Genomic DNA, 27,501 nt, shown 5'->3' on the forward strand with positions numbered 1-27,501 from the left:
TGACTATCGGAAATATCCGATACCTCGCCCGGCATAATTTCTATCTTTCAAAACACACGACGCGCGATATCACTTCCGCAAAATCGATTTTGGAAAATTCTAATAATAGCGGCGCGTTAATCTTGTTTCATTCAACGAGATATCGTGGCATAATTAGACTAAACTAACTTAAAAATAACCCTCAAGGAAACGAACCCCATTATACAAGCGAACGATTTCAATTAGGTCCAAGCATTTCGAATGCAAATCATTATCCGCAAGGTTCCGCGGGCAGGCCGTAAAAGGCAACAGGACGAATAGAAAGACACTCACGCAACGAACCCTTTGACTGCAATACAACGAGCGAGTGTATAAAGCTTTTATTGTCATATAGACCTCCGTAAAAATAATTGGCTTCACTCGAGCCTATATATAGCTCCCGCGGATAAGCCGAAAAAGCTCGGCCTTTTAATTATATACATAGCCTCAGCAGGTCTTGCGTAATAATAAAAGGAAAGCACTTTGTGCCTACTCCATTACCATAAAGCAAACTCCTCCGGAGAAAAAAATCCAGCGAGAGTAAAAGGGGGCGGCTGTGCAGAGGAGAATTCGCCGCATGTGTATCCCGTTAATTACGCGAGAGGGAGAGAGACTCGCGGCGCGCGGCGCTGCTGGCTGGCTGGCTGGCTGGCTGGCGCGGTCCCGAGGAAGAGCGGCACTTTCAGTTTCTTTTGGGCCGTCCCGAGCGCGAGACCAACGACTCGCTGCCGCCGCCGCCGCCGTGCGCTGTGTGCATTATACGCGACCGCGTGAAAGTTCGCGAGCTGTGTATACATATATCTGTATGGATGTGGTCGCCGGCGTTCGATTTTCCTTCTCTTTGATCGCGAGTGATTCAGTCGCATTTGAGGATAGACTATTAAGGATTCGTCCTATGGGAGATTACCGGAGAGCTGTGCACCGGAGAGATTAGAAGGTATTGTGGGCCCGCTTCTTTCAAATTTACTTATGCTGTTTACGAAAATTCAGATAACGCTTCGGTTAGATTTCGCAACGGCCGTCTCTCTGTGTGTGCCATTTATACATGCCCGCATGTGACGACAGTGTATGGCAGTCAGCGTAATTTATCGCTTTCCGAGCGCTGAAATAGTTGATGGCTATTATTTGGATTTTCGGGTCATACTCGTTTATCATCTGCGAAGGGTCGTTAAGTGAGCCGGAGTGATTATACGTTTCTTTCCTTCATTAATGCAAATTCCACGCAGGGATCGGCCATGGGAGATAAGTTCATCTCTTGTGCTACTGTCGATGAGTTACTGTACATGAATAACGATGAGTACGCGTCGAGCTTTTTAATTATGGTAATGGCAATTAACATAATCAAATGCGCCGGCTCGCGGTGCAGTTAACGCTTGCGAAATACTTATGAAATAGTTAACCCAGTTTATATTGAATAATTATGTTACCTCACGAGGGAGTCCATAATATACACGCGAGTGTAAAGTAGCGCGGTTACAATAATCGAAATTGTATTTTATACACAGTCGCGTTATTGCACAATGGGAATCAGATCCCAAATCTTAACTCGTATTCAAATCGACGCGCGCAACTTCCCGTAGAAAGTCAAGTGTACGTATGTATGCATGAATAATCGCAAGCCTGATCAATTTTTTCGCGCGCGGATTATCATCCGAGTTACACACACACACACACACACACACTACATCAAATTTTCCTGGCTCCGCACAAATCGACGGCGTTACAAGCGCAGCTTTCAAGCGCTTGGATTACAAAACGATCATGTGCACTCGAGTGCGTTGAACTTGGAATTTTTTTCACAGCGCAATGCGCGTAAAGTGCACTTTTTGGGGGAAAGTCCTTTTACGTAAATCGCGCCGTTAGATCTCGTTACGCGCGCGACTTCTGATAAAGAGCCGATATGTGTCGCAAATCACGCGCGCATTCCGGGACCACCCCCTGCATTGTCTGCGAAGTTTTATATATCCTGCAGGCGATGCACTTAACGGTATTCGCAAAAATCATGCTCGCCTCGCCCATTGTCATTCCCACCTCGTACACCCATACACTCCCATCACAGGTACACAGACGCGAGAGCGTAGCGCATTTGAAATATGAATAGAGCCAAACGCGCGGGTCTCTCGGTTTGTCGCTCGAAAGACTAATGCCGCGCGCGGTCGCCTCAATAGGGCATTTTTCCCGCGACTACATTCATCCTCCGCCGTGAGTCGTCCCTCTCTCTCTCTCTCTCTCTCTGCGCGGCGGCGCACGTATCTTAAAAATGCCCAGAAGGAAGCTACCGCGAGCGGCGCACGAAGAAACGTGAGCGCTATCTTCGTACATTACACACACACACCCACACACAGTGAGGCTCCGACGAGTCGTGAGAAGCACGCGAAGCGAGACGTCGTCGTCGTCGAGGTCTTATGCAGCTTTTTTCAATGACCCGCGAGCTGCTGGCTGGAAAATGTATAATTTATCTTGCAGAGAAGAGCTGCGAGGCTCCGCTTATGTATACACGCCACGGGGACGTATAGTGTGAGTTTTTAGTCTTTAAATGGCTTTCGCTCGCTCGCGCTCCGTTAAGGATTCTATTCTCTCTCGCTTAGGCGCGCGAGACGGAATTGCTGCTTCGTTGATGCGTTTATTTTACAGCAGAGCTGTTGTTGTTTTCTTCGTTTAGTTCGTCGAACTATGCAAATCTGGATGATTTCTCCGGTGATTTATTATTTTATTGTTCCGCTGTAGCTTGCAGTGTGTGTCTTTGAAATGAAAAACTGTATATAATGCGGGGAATTATTCTAATGAGGGTGTAATTCGCTCGGCAGATTTAATTTTGTATAAACGCACGCATAATTGCGCTGGGAGAGTAATTTTCAGCGCGCGTGCGCTACTGCAGCAGCGATTCATTTCGCAAACAATCCTCGCGCCTTTAATTGAAACGTAATTCTCCAGCTGCACTAATGGGATGGGCTTATTGGTCTCCATTACACTGCGAATTAATTAATTGAAAATCTCTGCCTCCTTTCATCGCCTCGCAGCGACAGTCACTCGAATCGAACACCCATGTCTTCCCAACACACTCGGCACACCTACACACTATATACACAATCGTCGAAATTTCAAGTCGCACAAGCTTTCGCGCGCTCGAATCTGAGCGGCATCGCTAAGCGCGATTTTTCGCAAGCCTGGCACTATAATACAGCCGAAAGGCAGGAATTGCTGCAGCGCATGATAACGAAGTAAGGGGCACTGGCTGCACTTGTACACTCGCACACACGGACGTAATTAATTGGCCGTACACTACTAGCTTCTGCTCTGGAGAAAGAGAGAGAGAGTGAGAGAGAGAGAGAGGAGGAAAAAGAGCGATTATTAAGAGCCTCGAGGCGAACTTTGCGCCCTGATCGCGATCGTCGGGGGCCCCCTTTCGACATCGATGTAGTCGTATGTATACACGTACAGACGCTCGAGGGAACTGTATAGACGAGACACGTTCGCCCGACTGTCATTTTTTTGCGCTTTCTAATCGATTTGCCGAGCCAGCGAGGGAGGCTATATTTACGCCGTGAGAAAACTTGTTGCAGCTCGGAGATACTTACTTACTTATGCTGCGGATTCGATGCATCCTCGGCTCGCGGTTTGTTTACGTTCCGACTGTGTGCGTGGCTCTGCCGCGTATACATACGCAGCGAGTGTTTATCGCGTCGACTCTCGTGTCGACGAACTCACGTATTGTTTTTCTCCAGCGAATGTATAGGATCGTTGCGAAAGGACGTTGTATTTTTTTCGGATCGATCACAGCTGACGTCCGCCGCGTGAGCTCCTTCGTGGAATCAGCGGATCATTAGGCCGATTATATTTTTTTGGACGGTATATTATATAAAAAGGCTCGCTAATATATGTAACGGGCCCAAAGTCGTCGGAGTCGAAAATTCATATACACTTCTTTCCTAATCGAGGCACGCGTATAAGTACGCGGATTGCTTGGATGTTTTTAATTTTGCAAAATTACGCATCTCCGTGACATCACTCGCCATTGTTCAAACTCGGTGTCCTCGCGCAATTATCTGCGCGACGCGTACATTACATGCAAGCGCTGATCTTAAACGATCGGTAACTCATCGATCGCGCTCGTTTGCATAATGACGTTCGGCGATTTCTTTAGAAAATTAAGAAGGATGGACTCGTCGACTTTCACTGACGGGATTGAGACGCAATAAAACGAAATTTTAAAATCGATCGTGTAATGATCCAGCGTTATTAGTATGAACGTCGCATCCTCCAACTAGATTAGGACCGACACGATGTGAGCTTGTAATTTATTCAAATGAGATATAGAAAACGCGCTTGGTTAATAGGAAATGAATGACAGGAGTTGATCGCGTGCGCGTCGCGTGTATTACAAAATCGTTGTGTTCCTAATCGGACACGAGTGTACAGCAACGCCGTCGAGATTCTGTATTTTATACAGCCGCGCTATGGAAGATCGGTATTGACCTCTGAATTATGCATGAGAGTATCGAGTCTCCTCTCTTACTCTCTTACTGGCCAAAAATCGTCTGCCGAAATTTGAAAAAGTAGTGGACGCGCGGCGAGATCGATGGTAAATTTATGAAAACGCCGATTTTATTCAACCGATTTTCACGGTCACCGCACTCCTAACATGTGATGTGCATCTTACTTAATTGTGCCATTTTGATTTATCTTCCGATATCACAGCGCCGAGGGTTTAGAAAAAAGAAAATGCGCGCGACCTTCGATTCGAAAAGCGAGAATATTATACGAGAGATCCCGATTCACATTCAATTAAAATAAGTGAGTTGTGCCATCCTTGGACAGCGCAGTCGGCTGCGCACAATAACGAAAAGAAATAACACAGTCATCGCTCGCGATAATCAGCATATCGCGCTCGACTACTCACCTGCATGTCCACGCATAGCGCTCGAGTGAATCACGGGGGAGATTCATAAATTTTCGCGGCCTCCGCATCGCGTCACACTTACACACACACACACACGCGCGCGCGCGCGCGCACATCGTGATTTCCGTCCGAGTTTCAGTTTCGTCACGATGTACATGCTGTATAGAGTTTACAGAGTAGGAACATCTCCGCCGCCGTCAATAGGTCGCAGCTGGCGCTCGTTGCGAAACTTTGATGCTGCCGCGCGCGAAGGACACGGAGATAATTTGATAAACGCACCGAGCCGTGATTAATTCTCGCGTCGATCGGATTTTGTACCTTAGAAAACATCGTGCGTTGGAGCTCGAGCGCGCTGACTTTGAGAGGATATGAGCGAGAGAGAAAGAGAGAAGGGGACGGAGATGGGCTCGAGGATTTATGATTGTGGAATCGTCGAGGACTTTGCTTATGGCTCGTGTGTTCCGAGATTGTGCGCTCGTGATGAAAGGCATAATTGGCTCACTGCTGCTCGATGTGTGTCTCTGTATATGTATATATGCGCATTCGTTATGTGCCCGCGTTGTATGTGCAGCTTTACGGATCCGGATGTAAGTGTATCGAAATGTATTATCCTAATTCCGTATGTAAAATTACACGGTGATACATGTCAGGGGAATTGGGTCAGTTTTTCTTGTAATGCGGGCGGAGTTGGTTTGTTTGGCGAGGATTTCCTTTAAAATGCTGTAAATTAATATTGATACTGCAAAAAAGCCGGGAAATTCCAGGTAGTTTTCCTCGGCTGTCCCGTATAATCATATTCAGCTTAGATTACAGCGAAAAAAACGCAATAAAAACTGGAGACCTTTTACATAGAGCCTTACGAAATGGTAATTATCAAGTGACACTTGCATTTTCCCGACTCCCCTGTATCGATCGCCACTTGCGACACGCACGTATACGTAGGATGTTTTTTGTGACATTGAGCGAAATTCATTCACCTGCATGTACACTCACGCGTCGTTGTTTTCAATAAGCGGCGCGATAAAACCGTTGCGTAACTTGGAAGAGAGCGTAATGATCGTTAACGGGATGCCGAGGTAATTAATAGCTTTCATCCGAAGGATCGTTGATCGAAGAATGCAATTTTAAGTGCGAGGGAGTTCTGCCTTGTCAGTGCCGTCTGCTACTATTGATTCGCGAAGGTGACACTAATTATAGAACTATCGGCATAAAATATGGCGAATAATCGACGAGGTCGTTATACCTTATTATACGCGGCGTGTGAAGTATGGACATTCCTGAGCTGCATTTTTAAAAAGTATAGAGAGTGCATTAATCGCATTGATATACGATTGCGCAACGCATAAAAGCGAATCGGCAGATAACAATCTGTTCCGATTAGGCAAAGCCCCGTAGAGCTTAAACATACGGTGTAGGATAATGGAGATCAGTGTGCATAATTCGTCTCCCAAATTGGTTTCCAAAGCGTAAAGATACGAGTCACACACGACACATCGGGATTAGAATAAGCCGATAAGGTTACAAAATAAAGAAATTCACTTTTTCCCTCCCGCACGCGCGCTCGGTGCTTTCTTTATTTCGGTGGCCCCGCGCACCGATACGCAATGATGTAACCCGCCTCTCTCTTGCGCCGCGGAGAGTGTGTCCACTCATTCACAAACATCTCAATGAAAATCCGAAACTTTCTCTCTGAATTTCAAGTTCAGCCGCGGCCTTTATATACTGGTCCTATTCCCGCGGGGTTTGGAGAAAAAAATCGGAGTCTGGACGTTTGCAGCGTGTATATAGCGGACCGATACCGAATTTCACGCCCAAAGAGTTATATAACGCGCTGTGACAAAAAACTTAGCGGGTAGAAAGTTTTCGTGCGGCGCGAGAGTGTACGTTAGAAACCGATTTGGTGGCCTATGTAGGCGTTTGCATATATTTTCGCAGCAGAGCGTCGCTCTGGGAATTCCGTGTTTGAGCTTTCTGTTATCGCGCCGCGGTGTTAACTCTCCTCGAGAGTCTCTCTATTTAGGCATATGTAACATACACTTTCTCGAGACCATCTTTAGATTTCGGCAATTGCCTTCGATCTTATCCTCCCTAATTAGTCAGAGACGCGGCTGTAGCTCCCATCGCCGCACATCTCTCTCGAATTTCCCATACCTATAAACTTCCTCGTATAAACGCTTCACGCACACGTGTGTGTGTGTGTGTGTGTGTGTGTGTGGGTTTTGAAACCGCGGAATTTTCAGCGGTATAATTAGTTCCGAGTCGCGGTTTACATAATCATGACGCCGCGCGCATTTTCCATCGATTTGAAAGTCCCCTATAATATAATTGTCAAACGACACAAAGCGCGCTAAGGAAGAAAAAAAAGAAGACGCGTCGCGGCTTATCCTTAATAGCTCTCACTCTCCTCTACACACGCACACTACTCGCGCTCGGACTTCCGCACTTTCAATTGTAATAGAGTTACGCAGCCCAATAAAGCGTCACCTTACGCAACCCCCTCTCTCTCTCTCTCTCTTGGCTCGAATCCACGCAAAAATTAGAAGAAAAAAAATCGGACGCGGCCATAAATCGCTCGCGCGTAGAAAAAGAAACTTTCTAAGAATTTCAAGATGAGCCGCTCGGCTATGAAAACACAGCGGCGCGTAATTATCCGCGCGGCCAAGCGTGAGAGCGACTGCAGTTCGTTATATGCATACACGTATGCATCTCTCGTCGCGGAATATGTCGCCGGGAGTTTACGAGCCGATGACTCGGATTGGCTCTCTCGCGCGACCGAAGGCGTGTATGCATATACAACTCATATGCGACGTCCTCACGTAACTCGCGCGTTCGCGCACTTGTGTGTATACACGTACCGCAGAGCAATTGTCATTTTTTGCACTTTCTCCCGCGCGCTGTCGGAGAGGAAGAAAAAAAGCCCCTAGTCATCGCATCCTCTTACCTTATTTGCATCTTATCTTTATTCCGCCGGATAAAAATCCATTCGGTTGTGTACTTCTTTGCTTTACCCGCGCGCTCGTATTTACACTTTCGGAGAGCCCGATGCTTTTTTTCTCTCCTCTCGATTGATTTTTGTCGCTGCACCTTCGCCCGGGAGATAGAGAGAGAGAGAGAGAGAGAGAGAGAGAGAGCGTTGTGCGCGCACACTTTCTTTTTCAGCGGGGCTGTGCCCATTTTTCAAGGGGCCGATATTTTGCGAAACGACTTTCGTCTCTTCGGATCGTCGTAAAGTATTATTTCCATTTCTTTTCCTGCGTCTGCGCTCGTATTGGTGGAATAGTAAGCTCACGGATAAGCGAACGATCCGCGCATAATCGCGACGGCAATTAAATATTACTCAATTTTTTTGTCTGCTCCGGAGTGAAAGCTTATTAGCCGCAGGTAGTAATCGAGAAAAAGGGAACTTGTCGCGCGCGTTTTTTTTTCTTTTTTTTTTTGAAAATTCGACTCGTAAAAACGGGCGATTAAGAGCAGTAGTCCATTTAAGGCATCGGCGAATTTCGCATGGAAATGCGCGCAGTTGCGTAAGAGTAGAGGCGGTGAATGATGATATGGGCCTTAATGAATATTACATGCACGTTTGTCCCTTTGACTTTTCATCCGATCTCGTTACCGGCTGGCTCCTTATGTTTTCGCGGAATGATTCACTGCGGACGACGGGAAAAACGTTCGATAAAACACGCCGGCATTTTCTCAATTTCATCAAGCTTTCGGATAGCCGCGATATTGTGCAATTGGTGATTTCCAATCGCTAGCTCTCGGAATTTTCGTCAAGGCGTAGTCGTATCATCTCAAGTATGTTCCGCGTGTTGACAAACTCGAATCGTCAGCCTTAGTGCGCACATAAAATTCAAGTCCTCGCATCTCATTTCAAAACGATACGCGTTTCGGCGCACAATTTTTCCTCTCCATATATTCTAATCGAAAAACTCTCTGAAATTGTTCGGCGCCGATATAACGAAAACATTTCAACAACGCGTCCCGCGTTATCGAAAACAAAGGAATATTATTACGCCGTGTGTGTGTGTGCGTGTAGTGTTCATCCCAATATATAATATGTAACGAGCGAGAGAAACAACGCAATTGTTCGGCTCTGTTCCCAGAAGCATCGGGAGCTCACCTGCGCGATAACCCGGTTCCCTACGTGTTAATCTCGAAAATTTCTTTCTCATTATCATACACATAATACACAGCGCCCGACGCGCTTCCTCCTAACCGCCGAGCCATGCGCGTTCGCTTACGCGCGCACAAAGAAAGTGTAAGTGTAAGTGCGACGCGTCGCGTTACGTAACGACGTATACCACCCAAACACACACATAAACACACAGACGTAATGTCATTAAGCCGCATACACGGCTCGTCGATTAGTCCGCGCGTCGAGCCTAATAGAAAGGTAAATCGACTACCCATATGCTCTTTGTTGTTGCTCTTTATGTGCGCGCAAGTCTCCTTCGGTAAATAACGAGGCTGCAGTGCGTTTCCCAACAGGTATAGCCGATCTCTTCTTCTTCTTTTTCGACAGGTTCGCCTTTTCTTCAGGGTTTTTTTTTCGTAGGACGCGGATAGCGCAATTATTTGCATACAGACGTTAGAGGGGAGATCTATTCGAGATCGAAGCGATAAATCAAGCGTAAAGTGCTGCGCATAGCTCGGGTAATTAATCACGGAAACTCATACAGCCGAGCGTGAAACGAATATGACAAGCCGGTGAAAATACGAGCGAGGAACTATACAAAGAGTACAACGTGTGAATTATCGTTATGCGAGCCGCGCGCGGCTAATTATCAGGAAGTAGTAGACACTGCCGCGTCTCCCGTCGTCTCACGGGAAGTTCCGAGACGAAACTCGACTGATTTTCGATCTTGTATATACGCAGCTTATTCGCACAAAAAAGAAAAGTACGACGCCGTGATGCACCTTATCACCTGCGTGTTTACGCAACAACTATCGCGATGCGACTCCGAAACTCACGTAAACCCGAAGCGAAGTTCGCTCCTTATCGCCGGCTGACTTCCTCGCGGGAATTCGGCCGACTGCACGTCTTATATTATTGACGTTATGAGTATTCTGCCCTCTCTCTCTCTCTCTCTCTCTCTCTCTCTCTCTCTCTCTCTCTCTCTCTCTCTCGAGTGAAAATAATCGCGGACGTGACACGCGTCGCTCGAAAGTAACGAAGAATTAAAAAATTGAACTGAAAAAATCGAGGATATTTCAATGTGTATAGGTACAACTTCGTCGGAAGCATCTCGCGTCGTAGCTGTGCCTTTTAGAAAGTCGATTGATAAAGTTTTTAGCAGCAACGTAGTAGCGGCGCTCTGTCTGTTTTTTCGCTGACGCTCGCGGATATAATGATGCAGTGGTGCGGAGGTAGTAGCTTTGCGCCGAGCTTGCATAAAGTAATTAGCGGGCTTTCACCTTTTCGCAAGAATGACTGAAAAATTTCACCGCGACGCGCGATGTACAAATGCATTAGCGCCGGGATCATAATGCGGATTGGATAACTCCTTTTCTTGTCTTATATACATCTTGCGTCCAATCTCACTGTATATAATACACACATACGCGTCGTCCTTGGCGAAGGAAAAGTCGCGGAATCGATACACATATTTCAGGCCGTAAGGTTCTTTGATCTTTCGGAACCGCAAGTAGCGGCTTTTCGCAAAGCGACCCTGAGCGGCTTCGCACGGGTGAAAGTTATGATGGTGTGCTGCTCCTCGCTTCTTATATCTTATTTTATATATATATATATATTCTTCTTTTTTCGGGCCCAACGAACGGCCTCCTCTGCACCCGAGGCAAGGTAGCGCGTTGTACGGTACATGCGACGGTTTTTCGCTGTTTCGAAAACAAAAATCTTCGCTTGTAAGGTTAATTTCTCAATGAGAAAAGCGCGCGTTTAAGCAGTTATCCAACGCAGAAAATGCGAGAAGTTCTAGTATTGCGTGCGCGGCGTAATACGAAAATAGTTCCAAAAAATGTTATAATTGATGTGATACGATTATGTCACTGGTTGACAGTGAGAGAGAGAGAGAGAGAGAGAGAGAGAGAGAGAGAGAGAGAGAGAGAGAGAGAGAGAGAGAGAGAGAAGGTACGTGTAACGCTTGCCCTGTGCCAACGTGAGATAATTCGCTTTGCTGATGGCGATTACCGTTACGGCCAGGGTGAAATTTAATTCTGGGCCGCTTGTGTAAGAGATTATCGCAATTAGCTTTGTTTTATAATCCGAAGATGTACGTGCGATGATGTTGTGCGCTAACTCGTGTTACATGAACTTGCTGCAGTGTATAATACAATCTACATGAAGAATATGGACCTTTTCCCCGTGTATGTGCTCCGAATGGCGAAGCGGAACATTAAACATTTATCGACGCGCGGATAGAGCTCATCCATTAGCATTTTTTGCGAATTACACACGCCAGAACTGAAAGCCTGTGTGCTATACGTGCAGCATTCGGTTTTGCAAGTATACGCTCTCGAGTAATCCGGCAGTCTGTATTCCGGAGACGTATGGTTATGAAGAGCACAGCGACCAAACGCGCGTCTAGACGCTCGCGATTTTTTCTTCTCTTCATATTATCTTCGCGTGTGTATATGCGCTACTCGACATTGAAATATCCGCGAAATTTTGGAATCGCCGCGACGTATTTTTCGACCTCCGACTGATCGAGCTTGTAGAGAGAAAAAAACGAATATGTCGAAGCTTTATTTTTTATAAACGCGCGCTTAAAATTACATTAAATTAATGTCGAAGGCATCGAGCTCCGCTATGGATTTGCATATTATGATGTTCCGATGCTAAGTCGGTCCTTGAAGGCACTATATCGAGAGGCGCAAATCATCGCTGTATACGAGCAGGCTCTCTCGCGGAAAGTTCTGATATTAAGAATATAATTAATAGAATTAATAGGAAAAGCTCATGGAAAATTAGGTTATGTTATTATACAACAAATCCAAAAATACACTGGCTCATATGCGTGCGACACTCGATCCTCCGTCGCGGCTCATCAGAGAGACACATGTGCGGCTTGAGCAAGCGTATATAAGAGGCGCTTATTTATCTCGCGTGTACTCGTCTTACTCTTACGACAACAATATGCTCTCGCTGCAGCTCGAAGGTTCCCCCGAGAGGAAAACCGATCTCCTCTATAAGGAACATCTCTCGGGCGAAATAATGTGCAATCGCGATCGACGTACAATAAAGGAAAAGATCGTCGTCTCCCTCGTGTTCGTACAGGTAGACAACGCAGAGGGAGAGGAGCGCCGTCGTGGCCGATCGATCAAATCGGCGCGATGACTCGCGCAACACACATAATAGGCTCGAGCGAAAAAGAGAGATGCCCTTCGGCGATTTCGTCGTCGGGCCGTCTCTCGTGAAAGTTTCCGTCCATTGAATGCGCCGCCGTCGCACCGCCTCGAGCTGCGAACGTTTAGCGATTTATATCGACGCGAGTCTGCATGCTGCGCGTCTGTGGCGTGCAATTGATTGTGCGCCTATGAGATGACTCGTGTGTGTGTGTGTGTGTGTGTCGCGCGAAAATGTTTCGTTTTTACTTTCGACGTTACATGGGAATGTAATAATAGCCTGTCAGTGTAAAGCGAGGAATCATCTCTGGTGTATAGCCACCGAAGAAAAGATGTAATGACGATCGCCAATTTCATCTCGTTACAGAGGTAGGAAGAGGCATTTCCTTACTTTCCCATCGCCATCAGCCTCGCGTAATTCATTCACTTCTCGGCTCCGTCCTATCTCTCTATCGTGTGCCTCCTCTTCCGACTGGCGCATAAAGGTTATACGAGGCCGTTCCATCGGCTTCACTCCAATTAGCTTTAAATCGTCGATTTTTTAGATGACGCCTCGACGATAGCGCGTAGAAAGCCGTAATATTTACGTAAGACCTCGTCGCGAGCATTTCCTCCGGTGGATATGCTCGTTTGGATTTCATTAGGACAATGTTTCTTTGATACTTAGATAGAGGTGCATTTTTACCTTATACCATTATGCTCGCCTCGAGTTTCACGCGTCGATTATGCAAGCTGTGCAGTGTATAACAAGGCACAACAGGCGAGCTCGGAGAGGAGATGGTTTAAAAATTGCGGTCGCCGCTACTGATGATAATTCCGTCGCCGCAGTAGTAGCCGCGGTGGATGGTTTTGAAACGCGAACAAAAGTAGCGGCCAATTGTGCCAATTGGCTCGTTGACCGAATAATCTCCCTCTTTGTCTCGTCTTTAATGCTGCGCATAGCTGCACTTTTGTTCTCGGCCGGGGATTGGGAAAAACCGTTTATTCTAATGCGCTAATTACCCACTGTGTTGTAATGGTAATTGATTTTACGACGAGCCGATTCGTATACCGCCTGCGTACGAAGCTTGTTGTGGGTCCGATGAATGGATGCGTTCGCTATGCGCGACTAGATGTGGATCTGTTGGGCTTGGGTTGTTGCAACGAGAGACGCTGTTCTTCGACGATGTTTTTAAACGCGCGTATGTATAGCGAGCGTGTGTAATGTATGCAGAAGCAGCGTGAATCAGCTGTGCCGAAAAAATCTCTCAAGATCGGGTCAATATTTAGTCTGGCATTTTTGCTCGGGCAATATTTGCTCAATCAATTAAGCTCGAAGTCGGCCCGGGAGTCGAATAATTCATTCGAGTATGCACTTACTCTCGGTGTTTTCGAGAAGATAACGAGTTTCTTCTTTCACGCTCGGTGTTTTCGTTCGATCTTTCTTATCCAAACGACCCGTTGAAAGCTTCAGTTTCGCCAGAATTCTTAAAAGCCTCTTTTTTGTTTACTCATGTACAAGAATCGGCAAAATATTAGAAAAATAAATCAAACCACCTGGAATATTCCGGCTCGGCGGCATAAATCCAAAAGCGATAGCTCAGCTCCTATCGCCTCCGTAAGGATAAGGATCATCATTCTCGAGTTCGGCGCCAAGGATATCAGTTACCTAATTGTGCGCGTTCGTAGTAAGTCATTCGAGGGTCGAATCTACGCTTCAAGTGGCAAGGTCGTCGTTATTTTTTCGCAATACCGAGAGAGCCTCTTCCCATCTCGAGGAGCAGCGACGATTAGCATAGATTATGGCCACCGCGCGAGACAATGGCGCGCATTCCTTCAAAACACGCGCGCGCGCGATCATCCTCTTCCTTATGAATATTTATGCCGCGGGGATTTTTGCGTAATATTGCAAAAATCCGACCCCACGAGCTATTCGAACGACATTAACAGGACAGTCACCTCTAAAGGTTGAATATACGTATAGTGTGTATCGATGATGGCGTGCGGGTCTTCGTCTACTGTTATAGGTGATTCAGATGTTACATGCCATACTGAGTAGGTAGTTTTCGGTGAGAGATTCGCTGCTGTTAAAGTGTAAAGTGAAATTAAAAATATAGCCTTTAAAAATTAGAAACCAGCCGGTAGCTTTGCATGACAAATCTCGATAAGATCACCCACTTCTCCCAAAGAGATATAGTTGTCGACCAAATACAGCGAGAGAGCATAATTATAATAACGATGCAAATGAATAATACGATACTCCAGATACGGAGCTGCGATCTCTATTTTCTTCTACGCCTTTCTTTTCGCACGATACAATGAGCGATCCGTCCTACGCATTTCTTTTAGCCCTGGGCAGCGCGCAATCTTCCTGTCACGAAAATCTCGGGTCGCTTTTGTTACATTCAATATATCGCGCGGCTCTATTGACACAGGCGAGAAAGTCGCCGAGGACTTTCATCGAATTTTACCTCGCTCTCTCGGGCTGTTTTACTCTGAATACTGCTGCATGGTTACGTGAATATAATCCAGTTCCTAATCACTTTTATCCCACTAGACAAGTTATAGTGGGAAAAGTAGGAAATGCTCTCGCGCGCGCCGATATAGGCGAGGGGGCATAATTACGCGCAATAAAAAAGCTTTTGTTCCGTCGTTAAAATACGCAAAGCGTTACAATTATACAATGTCTCCTCTCCGAATCGGAAACTTTCATTTTTTAATAACTCCCCTGACGAACGCCGCGCACGAACGTCCGCGTATTTCATTAAGATGTATAATTAAACCTCTCAGCGTATAACGATAAGCTTTTAAAATATATCGAAATCGTTTACACGCTATTAGAATACGTCAAGCGACTCCGTTTTAAATCCTCGACAAGTCGTCCTTGCGAGCATTATAATCGCTCAATACCCGATCCCCCCGAAAGGCGCCGATCGAAAAAAGGCAAAATCCCCCTCGCAATTAATATAATGAAAGGTTCCCCTCATTCCTCAGCAAACGAGCACACGCCTCTCACCGCAGCGTCGAGTGCTCCGATATATATATATATATATATATATATATATATATATATAACGCGGATTCCGAAAGAAAATCCGAAAGCTTCGAAAAATCCGAGAGGCGCGAAAAAGTCTCTTCTCTCTCGTGGTTCTTTTTTTCGCGCCGGTCATACTCCAACGATGCCGTCACTGGACAGAGAGCTCTGTCGCAAGCGACAAAGAAGGAGGGAGCTCTCTGCTGCTCGGGACCGGTAAGAGCGGCTCGCGCAGGAATTTAGGTTGGCCGTCGATCGAGCGCTCTCGGGTATACACACGTATACACGCACTGCGCGATTGCCAATCTTGACTCTCACTCTCACTCTCCGCCGCGCACTGTTTGCGACGTCCGATGTGTGCCGGCGATAAAAGGTCGGATGCGCGACACCCTAGAAATTGAAGGAAAGGTCGTCCCGCCGCCGATGATTAACGGGGGGTTTTTAAGTGTTCTTCGTTTTTTCTAGAAGAGCCAGTTTCCACCGATTCTGTTTAAGGCTAGTCTGCAGAGATGAGCTGTAGTTTTCCTCATAGACGTGGTTCTCCTGATAAGCGTCTTAGGGAAGCCGTCTTGCCATACTCGGGCTTTTCTACTGCGAGTACGTGACTCTTTCTGAGCTGAGATTCTTATGGGCTCGCGGCAGCAAATTTCTTTCCATAGCTGGGGCGGATCGTTATCTCTCTGGCTGAAATTATAATTCACACAGCTGATTCTAGCTCTCGTTTCGGCGTTGACCAACGCAGCCTTGTCAGCGAGTTCGATCTCTCTCGCGCGCGCAAACGGTTTTCTGCGGGTGTGTAGGTCAATACGAGCGATTCGTGAAGGATTCGTCTGTATTTTGACACGCACAGCATTGAACAGTTATGGACGAGCGTGAAAGTCGATGGAAAAAAGCGACTCGGATGTGTATTTCTTTCTTTCTTTTTTTTTCTTTTTTTTTCTTTTTTTTTTTTTAATACGCACGGTCTAGCTCCAAGGCCTTATCCTAATTTAGTTGATTTATAGGCGGCACGATTGATTCGCCTTTTCATCGAATAGTCTCTAAATAGGTTAAACTTTGCGAGGCGATTTTACAACTGCCGGCTGTTGACGTTTTAAATTTTACGACAGAAGACAGAACAACGAATTCAATTTGTTTACGCGGCCGTCCGGAATTCGCTCTCCCCGCGGTAAACGCACCTCCTTACGCTCTTATATAAGCTCATGAAAATCTCGAACGCGTTAATGATAACGTTTTTTCTCTTTCACGCCGGAAAAAAGTCACTTGCACGCGCGACGCGAATAGCCGGAAGACGTAAAAGCGAAAAATCATCAAACCCGTATGAAAGACAGAGGAGAAATAAAAGGAGTCTCGGAGCGCCGGGAGCATTAAGGAGCGCAAAATAAACGGCTCCGGAGAAAGTTCGCGTAGACAAACACGCACACACACGCGCGCGCACAAGGGGGTATGTATACAAAGGACATAGCCATTTTTATCGCTTCTTCCTACAACCATCAAAATTGTAATGACCGCTGGGAATTCCTTTTGAAGCGCGTGTACATTATTATTCCTCTGTTCAGATGCAGCGTTTCTTTCGCGAGAATAAGATGTGCGACAAGGAGGAAAAGGAAAGCATTGAGAATTCGCGAAAATAAATAAGGAGGAACGTTAGCCAACGTCGCGGCGAGAGAAGAGAGTAAAAAAGGATATATCCTCGTCGGCGATGCAGAGGTACGAGGTGACCGGAGGTACCGGCGAAACACGCGATAAATTTTAAAGACCGCCTGTGTCCGTCTTATCTCTCGTCCTTATCAGATGCAGATACGCGTACAGCGATCGATTCAAGGGTAGAACGAAACAATGCACATCGGCCTATCTCCATAGAAGATATGAATTTTTCCCGCGAAAATCTCCGAGTACCACACGCGTCGTGACGTAAAAGGGTGTACAGTTATGGCAGCTTCCCCGCGCGCATACCCGCACCGACTGGAAATCACTCGCTGCAGTGACTCGCGCGCAACGGGCCTGCGCCGCTGTGCTGGATTAAGGCCGTTCGGCGACCTAGGCCCACATATTTTGGCGCCTGTCTCCCCACCGCTCGGCGTCTGGCGCTCGGGCTTTTTTCTTCTTCTTTTTCTTCTCTCCTTGTATGCGTACGCGTATACGACCGGACAGCCGCGATCAATCTCATCCTCTGTATACACACTCTCGCGACGGGGATAGGACGATGAGGTAACAGTATTATACGCCGCGACGACGACCCGGCGACCCTCGACGACTTATTATTGCGCGCCGTATGCGCGAGCTTGACGTAACGCGCGTGTAAGGCGGCCCGAAATTACCGGGCGTTTGTGGTGTTGATGTGCTCCTTTTTTTATGGAAATCGGACACACAATCTCCGTTGTTGTGCGCGAGGGATTATGTAAATCGTGCGTCAGCTGATGCTGTATGGCTATTTCAACGAACGCTGCTGTGCTTGTTACTTTTTATTGCACTTTTCGCTCGTATTGGCTTGACACTTGCGCTTTTAACGATGCCAGCGCGGAGAGAGAGAGAGAGAGAGAGAGACAGACTTTTGGGGGGATCTAGTTTCGAGCGATTAAGCCGGCGGGTTTCGACAGAGCTTCTAGTGTTACCAGGGTGATCATTTTTTTTTCTTTTTTAACTTTTTTAACGAGTCCGGTTTTCGTTTGATGGCATTATTCTCCGCCAAGGATCTCTTCAAACCTCATCGCGCGGCCACCGACGCACTTGCGAAATTCCATATTACCCATTGGAAGCGCAGGCGATCCATTAGCGGCCGCGATAATGGCAATCATACAGCAGAACGGGGTCGGATTCTTCGAATAGTAGATACACTCCGGCTATGGCAAGACGAGACGGTTCGGTAACACGCGCGCTCGCCGCTTCACGGTCAGGGCGAGCGCATAGCCTCAAAAAAGCGGTTCTACTGCAGCAGCGACCACGTCGGCATTCTAATTGTTCTAGGACTTATATAAAAATCGAGTTCTCTCTCTCTCTCTCTCTCTCTCTCTCTCTCTCTCTCTCTCTCTCTCACTCGCTCGCGCGTATATATATTAATTGATTCCTCGGCCATAAATATACCAGCGCATAGCCTGCGCTGGATCTTCCCGTGTCACAAACTGGTTGCACTTCTTGCGCCTTTTTTGTACGTAACAGTCGACGCGCGACTGCGCACCGTATGGATTGACCCAAATACCGAGTGTATGTGTGTGTGTCTGTGTGTGTGTGTACTCGATATGCGGTGTTTATAATAATTAAGCCGGCGCAGAGTTTGGTGTTTGGTCTAATTTCTCGGTTCGACTCGCTGTGATTTCTCAACTCGCCGTTATACTCGCCTGGACGGAGCCGCGGAGTATTATAGTCCCGACTCTTGAGCTTTTGCACAAGACGAAACGATCATTTTTATTATAACGACGAGCCGGCGTGGAAGTGCGTTTAGAAATTTTCACGCGTAAACTCCGCTCGCGCAGAGCTTGAGATTCATTACGCAAGGATTTTTCTCGTCGTCTCTCTCTTAATTTGAAAGTTGAACAATGTGCGTTAAATCTTCTTCACGTGTAAAATTTTCTCGTTACATAACGCACGCCGTGTGCGTGTGTAATCTCGATTTTTATTTGCAACCGTTTTTTCCCGAATGACACATCACAGACGCCTACCGGAGTTTAGCGCCAGACTCGCGACTATTACTGAATCAAAGCGATGCGTTATATTGAAATGAAAGCCTCTGCTTTCAAAACCGTGATTTACGATCCTTAGCCGGACGCGATAATGTCTGGCCATATCCATCGCTTGTTCCACTGCGCGAAGTCTCAGCGGTTTACAAAGAGCGCGTAATTCTCCCCGTCAATCCTTCTCGATAGGAACGTCGTAAAAAAAAATTCGCAATAACGACGCTTTATTGCCCATCGGGCGTATAATAAGATGTTAATGCCGGGGTGGCATAAAAATCCGTGTAATTAAGGCGCTCTCGACAGTACAGACAATTCAGCGCAATTACAATTGTAAGTTTGCACAACATCGACATAAAATTCAATTCCGTCGCATTATTAGCCCTCCCTTCTCTCTCTAGTATCCTTCGAGCTCATTACAATATTAAAAACACATGATATTTCATATGAAATCGCACTCGCAAAAGCTTTCGCAACCGACCGTAATATATCATTCGCTGCTGTGCTTATACACTCGCGCGCGTAAATGAGCAGGAGAGAGAGAGAGAGAGAGAGAGAGAGAAAGAGAGAGAGAGAGAGAGAGAGAGAGAGAGAGAGAGAGAGAGAGAGAGAGAGAGAGAGAGAGAGATTGTTATGTGGACGCGGGCGCGTGCATTATAACGAGGAAACGAGAGGGAGATAATCCCTCTTAACTGCGAGCGCGCGGAGATCTGTATAACCCGGCATCAGAGGTAAATTGCCGAGATCGTTTTGTCATCAGAGGCTTTTGCGAAAGCGCGAAGAGCGAGTCCTTCAGGGGTCGCAAGGCCGTTTCAGGTCAACCGCGTCGTCGTTTATTATTGGACGCACAGTACTTTGCGTGCGTCAATTGCTGATGTTTAGGCGAGGGAGATAACGAGGGGTTTCGGCTGTGTGATTAGGTGCGAAAAATTGCCGGGAATCATTTCGCGCTCGACGATTTTGACTGTGCCTATATACTTCGGGCGCAGAGAGGGCGCTGGAAGCCGTTCTCTTGTGTATTTTACAGTTCAACAAAGCTTCCCGAAGATCGTGCTCCAACAATCGATTGTTAAAATATCAGAAAAAATTCGCCAATCACACAGCCGTTGTCGTTTCCCAACAGCGTCGCCCATCATCACTGAATTCCACGCAGAAGAGATAGAGAGGGAGAATAATATAACGCGTCCTTGCGAGAGCGGTAGCGATACACCTCTTTCCCAACAACAACGTGCTTCGATCCCACAGTATATAACAGTCCCTTCTCTTCTCTCTCTCTCTCTCTCTCTCTCTCCCTCTCGTACACACTCTCGTTCCACAGCGCGAGCGCGCACACGATCTTTCACCTACGCTTCGTTCGATTTTATTTTCAGACTCGCGACGCACGGCATTGCGTGCTTTTATTGTACAGGAGCGTGCATAAACGATCCGATTGTTTCCTCCGCGACCCTGTCGCTTTTTATCGCTCCAACGAAGGGCCGACTCCTTGGGCTAAATTAGCTCGTGTGTGTGTGTAGCTTTTTTTCAATTTATACGCGCTGCAGCGCGCGATCTCCAAGTAAATTGCTTGTAATACGGGGGATTATTCAATGGCAAGCTGTGCAGTGTATAAGGTCGCTGCTGTAATGCGATATGCCTCGAGACGAATAAGTCATAAATTTTTTCGACTTGATTGATAATTCTTTGTCTCCCCGACGCTGTTTTTCAAAAAGTTTAATGCCTCTCGAACTTTTTTTTATACACGCGATAAAAAGCCATTGAGAGTATACAGGTACCAATTTGTGCTCTGGGTCTGGGAGAGAAAAAGCTTGGAAACAAGAGCTATACCGCGCGAGGCACTTCACCTTTCCAGGTAGCGTTTCTTTGTATACACTCGAACGCGGAGTCATGCGCGCAGAAAGTAATGGAGTATAATAGAGCCTCTTGTACAAGACGAGACGAGCCTCGTACTGCCGAGCGATTTTATTCTCTACTTTTACAGTAGCCGTAACAAAGCGAGTCGGCCGAAGACCTTCGGATTACTTAATTAGCGTCATTGTGTCAAGGATGCGATTAAAGGGCCGAAATAAGAGGAAGCTTTTTTCTCCGTGTCTTGCTTTTTATTGCCGAGCTCGACTGTAAAGGCTCTAATTATTTAAATGCAGCGGAGATTTTTTTTCGCTCGCGCGCGTTGCAAAACCTTATAACGATATACGTTACGCGCCTCAGTAGCTAATTAGTACAGACCGTACATTAATAAATCACAGGCTAGTCGTACTCGCGATCGAAAACAAAAATCCTTTCGACTTTTCTTCCTCGTTGATTGTTGTCTAAATATTTAATTTACTTTTGTCGCCGCGTGATAAATTAGCCTAAGCGAGTCAAGGATGCAGGAGAATAAAAGAACTCTACCTTCACCTGCGCTGCAGCTCTCTCTCTCTCTCTCTCTCTCGGAGTTACTCTATCATAATAATTTTTCTCAATTGCTCGCTCGGCTGTGTTAATTATTATTTTATTAACCTTCGCAGCACGTGCGCGCGGCGAGTGTCTTGAAAATACTCGTGGGAGCTGTTTTGCAACGACGAATAGTCGAAACGCAATTATACGAGTATATACGCTGCATAGATATCGTTATTTGTTTTTTTTTTCATGAACAAAAATCTATACCTCCTCTATTAAATAAAAATGTTAATATGCCTTTCATCCGGCGCGTTACACGCCTCTTACGTACAAATGGCCCTCTATTTTTACACTTTACACGCGTATCAATGTCTCGTCTCGTCCGTCAGAGATCTCCTCCCATTCGGATTGTCAGCCGCTTACACTCGTCTCGCGCGCGCGTATTACAGAATCCTGACTCGGGGGCATAATAATAGCAGCCGCTTATGCCCCGCGCGCCGATATGATCTAATCTAATCTTCCGCACACGCGCATCTCTCGCACTTTCTCCGCTGTGCTTATACACATATAAAAGTACATTCGACGCAACTTTCGAAAAATTCTCACGGCGCTTTTCTTGTCATTTTTTCGCTTACACGAACTCTTCTCTCTCTCTGCTTCCAGATCATGCGCCGGATCGTCGCTAAGAGTCGAAGAAGCCCGAAATCGACGAGTCGAGGTGTAATCGAGGAGGTGGTAGGCTGATTATGCTGCTGCCTTGGCAGCTGGCCCCCGACGAATCGCGGCCTAGGACAGACCAATGCAGCGCTCTTGCTGACAAGAGGGTACTTGCGCGCGTAGCTGTGGAGAGTGAGGGCAATCTATTGGCTCCTCATGCTCGGCCCCGCCAAGCGAGCGGCTACGGCACCGCAGCTGTCGAGCTCCTCGTCGCCGGCTTCCTCGCCCGAGAGCTTCAAGGAGCCGAGGCCCAAGATCGGCATCGTCGATGGGAGGAAGTTTGACGGGACGCCGACTTTCGGCGTTTTGCCCCACGAGCTGCCGGAATGGTCAGTTGTGTGATTTAAGAAAGCCGAGAGCGCGGTGAATTATGTACGCGTTACACGCCTCGACTAATCTCTTGCGCAAGTCGCGGGATAAAGCATTCGATCATCAGCCTCTCGCGCGAGTGGGCTTTTTTGTAAAGTGGATATATACACGTACGTGCGAGAGCACGCGGTTTACGAGATGCGTCGAGTCGGTGAGATGCGGAAGTCTGCCCGCTATTTTCTACACGACTCGCTACAAATTGCCGCGGACCATTATACCTCGTAAAATATACTGCATACTAATAATAATAATAATAATAATAATAATAATAATAATTCTCTTGCCTGCATAAACATCTCGGTTGTAACGGAGTCTAATTTTTTGTTTGTTTAAATTCCTCCCGTTTTTTTCACCGTCTCCGTAACGACAACGATGTCTCAACTCCGTGAGAGAGTGTGTTTTTTGTACGATTAGCGGACGCACGAGTGGTCACGTGCATATTTTCCTCCGCTGCTCGCCGCAGTGACCGATATTGCTTCTCATTGTAAAGAGTATCACATAACCGTAATTACCTCGCTGCCGGAGAATAAAAATAAAAAGATACGGAGATTCCTAGGAGAACAAATGTGCGTTTTAACGATTATTCTCGGTACACGAGACGTTTTATGCCTAATGCCCTCGTGGCTCTAGGGATTAGCGAATCCGACTTTCTCGCGGAGATCATAAATAACGAGAAGCTTGCAAAACCGTGCTGTATGTGTGGCTTGATTAATATTTAGCTGTTTGAACAAACAAAAAAAAAATCGGTACAGCCGTTTTTGAAATTCAAACGCCTGTTTGTTCAGCGCAGTATCACCGTCGCGCGTGTATAGTAATTTATCGACGGCTAAACGGCAGTCTACTGTTTACGACGATCGATCAGCCGTACGCGAGAAAAATTGAATTTCCATCAGATATATAAGCGCTTTATATTGTCTGCGATATGCATCTGCGGTAAATTAAGATTGATACTTTTCTAAATTGCCGATGGCATTCTCATGCGCGCAGGTTTTACACTTTGTCTACATCGAATTCAATGCCTCTATGCGAACCTGGCTGCGCAGATAAATAATACAGCGCCGCGTGGAATGAAACCCGCCGCGAACTGCCGCGTTAGATGTAACGAGAAAAAGGTGTGGCAGGAGTTTCTTTCTCGATGTATATCCCCGTTTACGACTCAATATCTCCGCACATTTATTATCCTCGGAATCTCGTAAAATCAAACTTTTTGCAAATGTTTATTCATTATTATGTACACAAGACACAGGGCGGCATAGCTTGCGCAATGAGTGAAATGTTAATCCGTCAGTTTGACCGTATATTATTATACACGCGGCTGGATAGCCATTAAATTCTATTACCTTTCTAAATTTTTCACGAGATTCTATCTTTCCTGCGTTCCAATTACACGTCTGTCCGAGCACGTAATCAAGTCTTTTCACTTCGCGAACAAAGGAAAACGAAAACGAACTGAAAGTGAAAATGAAAATGAAAATGACACGAGTATCAATTTTTGTAAGACTATGATGGTAAGACAAGATTTTTATATATTTTTCCAAGTATCTTCATCCGTAAAAACTTGCTTCCAGGATCGAAACGGACTCGATAGACGGCGAGGTCTCGCGGCTGGTGTCGGCCCGTCAGTCCGGCAAGTCCCGTCGCTGTTGTCGGAACTCGACGAGCTCCGGCTACTCGAGCCACTCGCCACCGCTGTCGGCCCACTCCTACGGCGTGATCGTCGGTCCGGTCGCAGCTGCCAAGGCTCTGGCCGTAATCCAGGAAGGCGAGATCATACCCCGGCCGATTTGGCCCTCGCCGCCTGACTCTACCGGTGAACACTCCCCTGACAACGTGTCCAGTGATGACAACGCCGAGCGCGAGCCTCAGCCCAGACCCCAGCCGAGTGAGTATATAGGACTTTCACTCCATGCACGTCGCAAAATACGATATTTATTCTCGTCGTCGCTTTGCTCCTGCGGCCCTGCGCGCGAAATGAGTATTTCATTACCATCCGAGTATTTCATATTCCGGAATATCTCTCTCTCTCTCTCTCTCTCTCTCTCTCTCACGCACGAGTCGTCGCAGAGCTCGGATGACAATATATGTATTCTCTCATTTTCTCGCTCGGCACAATACGCCGTATAAAGATCAGAAGTGAAATCACACGCCGCAGCCGTACAATCACACCTCTGCACGTAATGACACTTATAAACGCATACTCACGTTGCATTTATGCGGCCGGCAACTCTTTACCCGACAGGCATTTACGGCTCGGCGGGTTACCGTAGCAGCGTCAGCAGCGACTACGGGGGACCGGCGAGTTCGGTCTCGGCGCGGGAGGTCCTACTCGAGCTGTCCCGAACGCTGAGCTCGGTCCTCGAGGGCGACTGCGGCAAAAGCGACGAGGAGATTCTCAGGGACATCTCGAGGACCGTCGCCCAGGGGGTCGATGCCAAGCCCGCTGGTAGCAGTACCGCCAGTGGACGGGCCATCTACGAGGACATCTACAGGAACTCCTCGTTGACGAGCAGTGGGAAGGAGTCCTCCTCGACTATCGGAGTTAATCCCATCAATTCCAGGCTCTACGGACACAGGTACGTTTTATTGTAAATTGTAGTATATACATAAGTTGTATGAAAATGGAAGAAAATTCTATGTAATCGCGCTCGTTATCTCATTGCCATGTATACGAGCTCGTTACACACTCGGCTCTGCATTACAATGCAGCGCGGCTAGGTGGAAGATGCGAGACCTTGACACGGCGCAGTCGCTTATAAAAGTCGCGTGCCGGTCAACCGCGCGTAATTAATGAGCGTCGTGATAGAAATTTAATAAGGCTCGAGCACCTATAGCTATATGTACATCAGGTATAATCCTCGCGATTTTTTTACACCTCTTAATGCCGCTATGCCTGCTGAATGAGCGAGCGACGCTCGTGATACGCAGCTGCAGCTGCTTTGGGCATTAAATCTCATTTAAATTCGACGCTCAAGAGTGTACGGTTACTCAGCGGACTCGTCGTTAACAACCGCAGAATCGGATTTCTTTACCGCGAGAGATTCTTTTTACGAGTCGTATAAGCTCAGAAAATTTTTATCGATTCGCTATTCCGCGAGCGTACGAGGAAACTCGCTTGCCGTCATACGTAAACGAGTTACGCTTAATCCTTTCAGATGCTACTGCGAGCACAAGACTTTTCTCTGCCAGAGCCATCCGTCTTCGAGCCAGGAGACGACTCCGAAATCGGACGGCAGGAAGAAGCCGACGATCTTTCTGCTCCCCGACGACCACGCGCAGTCCTTCCTTTCGGCCGGCGATAAGAATCGGATAATCTGCAGCTGCAGGAGCTACAAGGAGTCCTGCAACCTCGCGCCGGACAAGCTCGGCTCCAAGAAGAATCTCGGCAAGCAGTGCCGGAACCCCAACGACCCCAGGCAGGAGAAGGAAATTCGCTTCAACTATCCGTCGATAGCCGAGCACGAATACACCACGGTTAGCTGAAACAGTTTTTCGTTCGTCGCGACATTATTTCGTTCTTATACAATATCGCTTGTCTAATCGGCGGACGTTTTTCCAGCTCGAATGCAGCGACGAGAGCTCCTCGAGCGAGGCTGTGACGGACTCGGTGAACGGCAACAACACCTGGTGCAAGGACTTCCGGGGCTTCGACAGGAACCTGGACTTCACTCTGGACGGTCTGCGCGCGGAGCGACTTGGACGAGCCATCGCCAGGGCGAAGCGGAGGCGGCAGTGGTGCCGCGTGCTCGTCGTTGTCCTAGGCTTAGTCTTCTTCATCCTCAGCGTCGTCGTCGTCTCGCTGTCGGTCACCAAGGGACGCAAGATCTTCGGCAGTATGTGAAGCGCGACGAGGTCTTCTCTGATGTCTATTTTTTTTTTTTTTTTGTTTGTTTGTAATTGTATACCGTATAATATGTAGGCGCCGATATAGCGCACGACTGTGATGCTGCGCTCAGTGCACGTGTTTTTAATGTCTAAGCGACGAATATGTCAGTCAGCGGTTTTCTTTCACACTCATCATGTGCGCGCAGGTGTGTCAATTGTTTGTTTTCTTTTTCTATACGTGAGTGTGCGAGTGGCTGTTTGCGAAGGAAGAAAAATTTTCGTGTGCGAAACGTACTGCGAAAAAATGTAGTGAGCTCTTTTTGTATTCCATTGGATTGTCCAGTCCGTGTTTTTATCCGATCGTGAAGATTTTTATTGAAACTCTTTCGATGTGTTGAAACGCAATGAATCGCCCAGTATTGTGCGTTGAAGCGCGTCAGACTTGATGATTCGTGAGATAGTATTACTGATTAGATACAATTTAGTTTATAATTTGTCAATTTGATACAATAAAGTGACACAATAATAATTAATTTATAATCAGAATCGCAAGGTTGATGATTATTGCTTTAACCCGAATTCCCTCTCTCGATTTTTCACCGATAAGATTATAATATAGCAGGTTAATTAAAAAGCAAATAACTGCGAATACGTCATATAACTATATTGCATCAAGTAACAATTTACGACATTATTCAATGTGATTAATGGCCGAAGTAATATTTTAAACTGTCTCGTTTTTAAGTAACAGATCTATTACTACGATATAGCACGATTGTAATGAAATTAGATGAAAATACAATAATAACATATCATTTAGCATTATTGTCAACAATATTTACGTAAAGCATGGTACAGATGCATTCATAACGCAATAACGCACTTAATACTATTAATATCCTTTTCTTCCCGTGATTATAATATATAACAAACGTATTATCAAATGATATAACAACACTGGCATATATCCTTATTGTGTATTTAGAAAAAAATGCAAGCAGTACAATATTACTTCATTCATTCATATATCTATACGATAAGTTTTGAATTCTTCTACTTGATGTGTGTACACTAATTGCGGTCACTATACTCGTAATATACCATTAACTCTTCCATTTTCATAAGAAAAATAAATGCAGGACGTAGTTCTGCAAGCAATATAATGGCTGTGACCATATGTCGACGTTTTACTGCATTTTGTTAAGCGAAGTGTAATCAGTATACTGTTAGTACCTATAATAAAAAAATATGTACAATAACTGCCATAATTTCATTAGCATAGAACATCACGCCGGATTCCTTGTAGTATTTAC

General features: G+C 46.5%; 1 protein-coding gene across 1 annotated transcript; it reads left to right on the forward strand.

The window, feature by feature from the left end:
* The first annotated feature begins 698 nt into the window (after positions 1–698).
* LOC100679525 lies at positions 699–27,447 on the forward strand. The gene is made up of 6 exons (XM_003427978.5): positions 699–955; positions 21,944–22,326; positions 23,935–24,248; positions 24,606–24,939; positions 25,519–25,837; positions 25,923–27,447. Exons 2-6 carry the CDS (start codon positions 22,154–22,156, stop codon positions 26,202–26,204), a joined length of 1,422 nt encoding a protein of 473 aa, XP_003428026.1. The 5' UTR covers positions 699–955; positions 21,944–22,153; the 3' UTR covers positions 26,205–27,447.
* The last annotated feature ends 54 nt before the right edge of the window (positions 27,448–27,501 follow it).

The sequence above is a fragment of the Nasonia vitripennis genome, chromosome 3 (genome assembly GCF_009193385.2).
Source record: "Nasonia vitripennis strain AsymCx chromosome 3, Nvit_psr_1.1, whole genome shotgun sequence".
Lineage (NCBI taxonomy): Eukaryota > Metazoa > Arthropoda > Insecta > Hymenoptera > Pteromalidae > Nasonia > Nasonia vitripennis.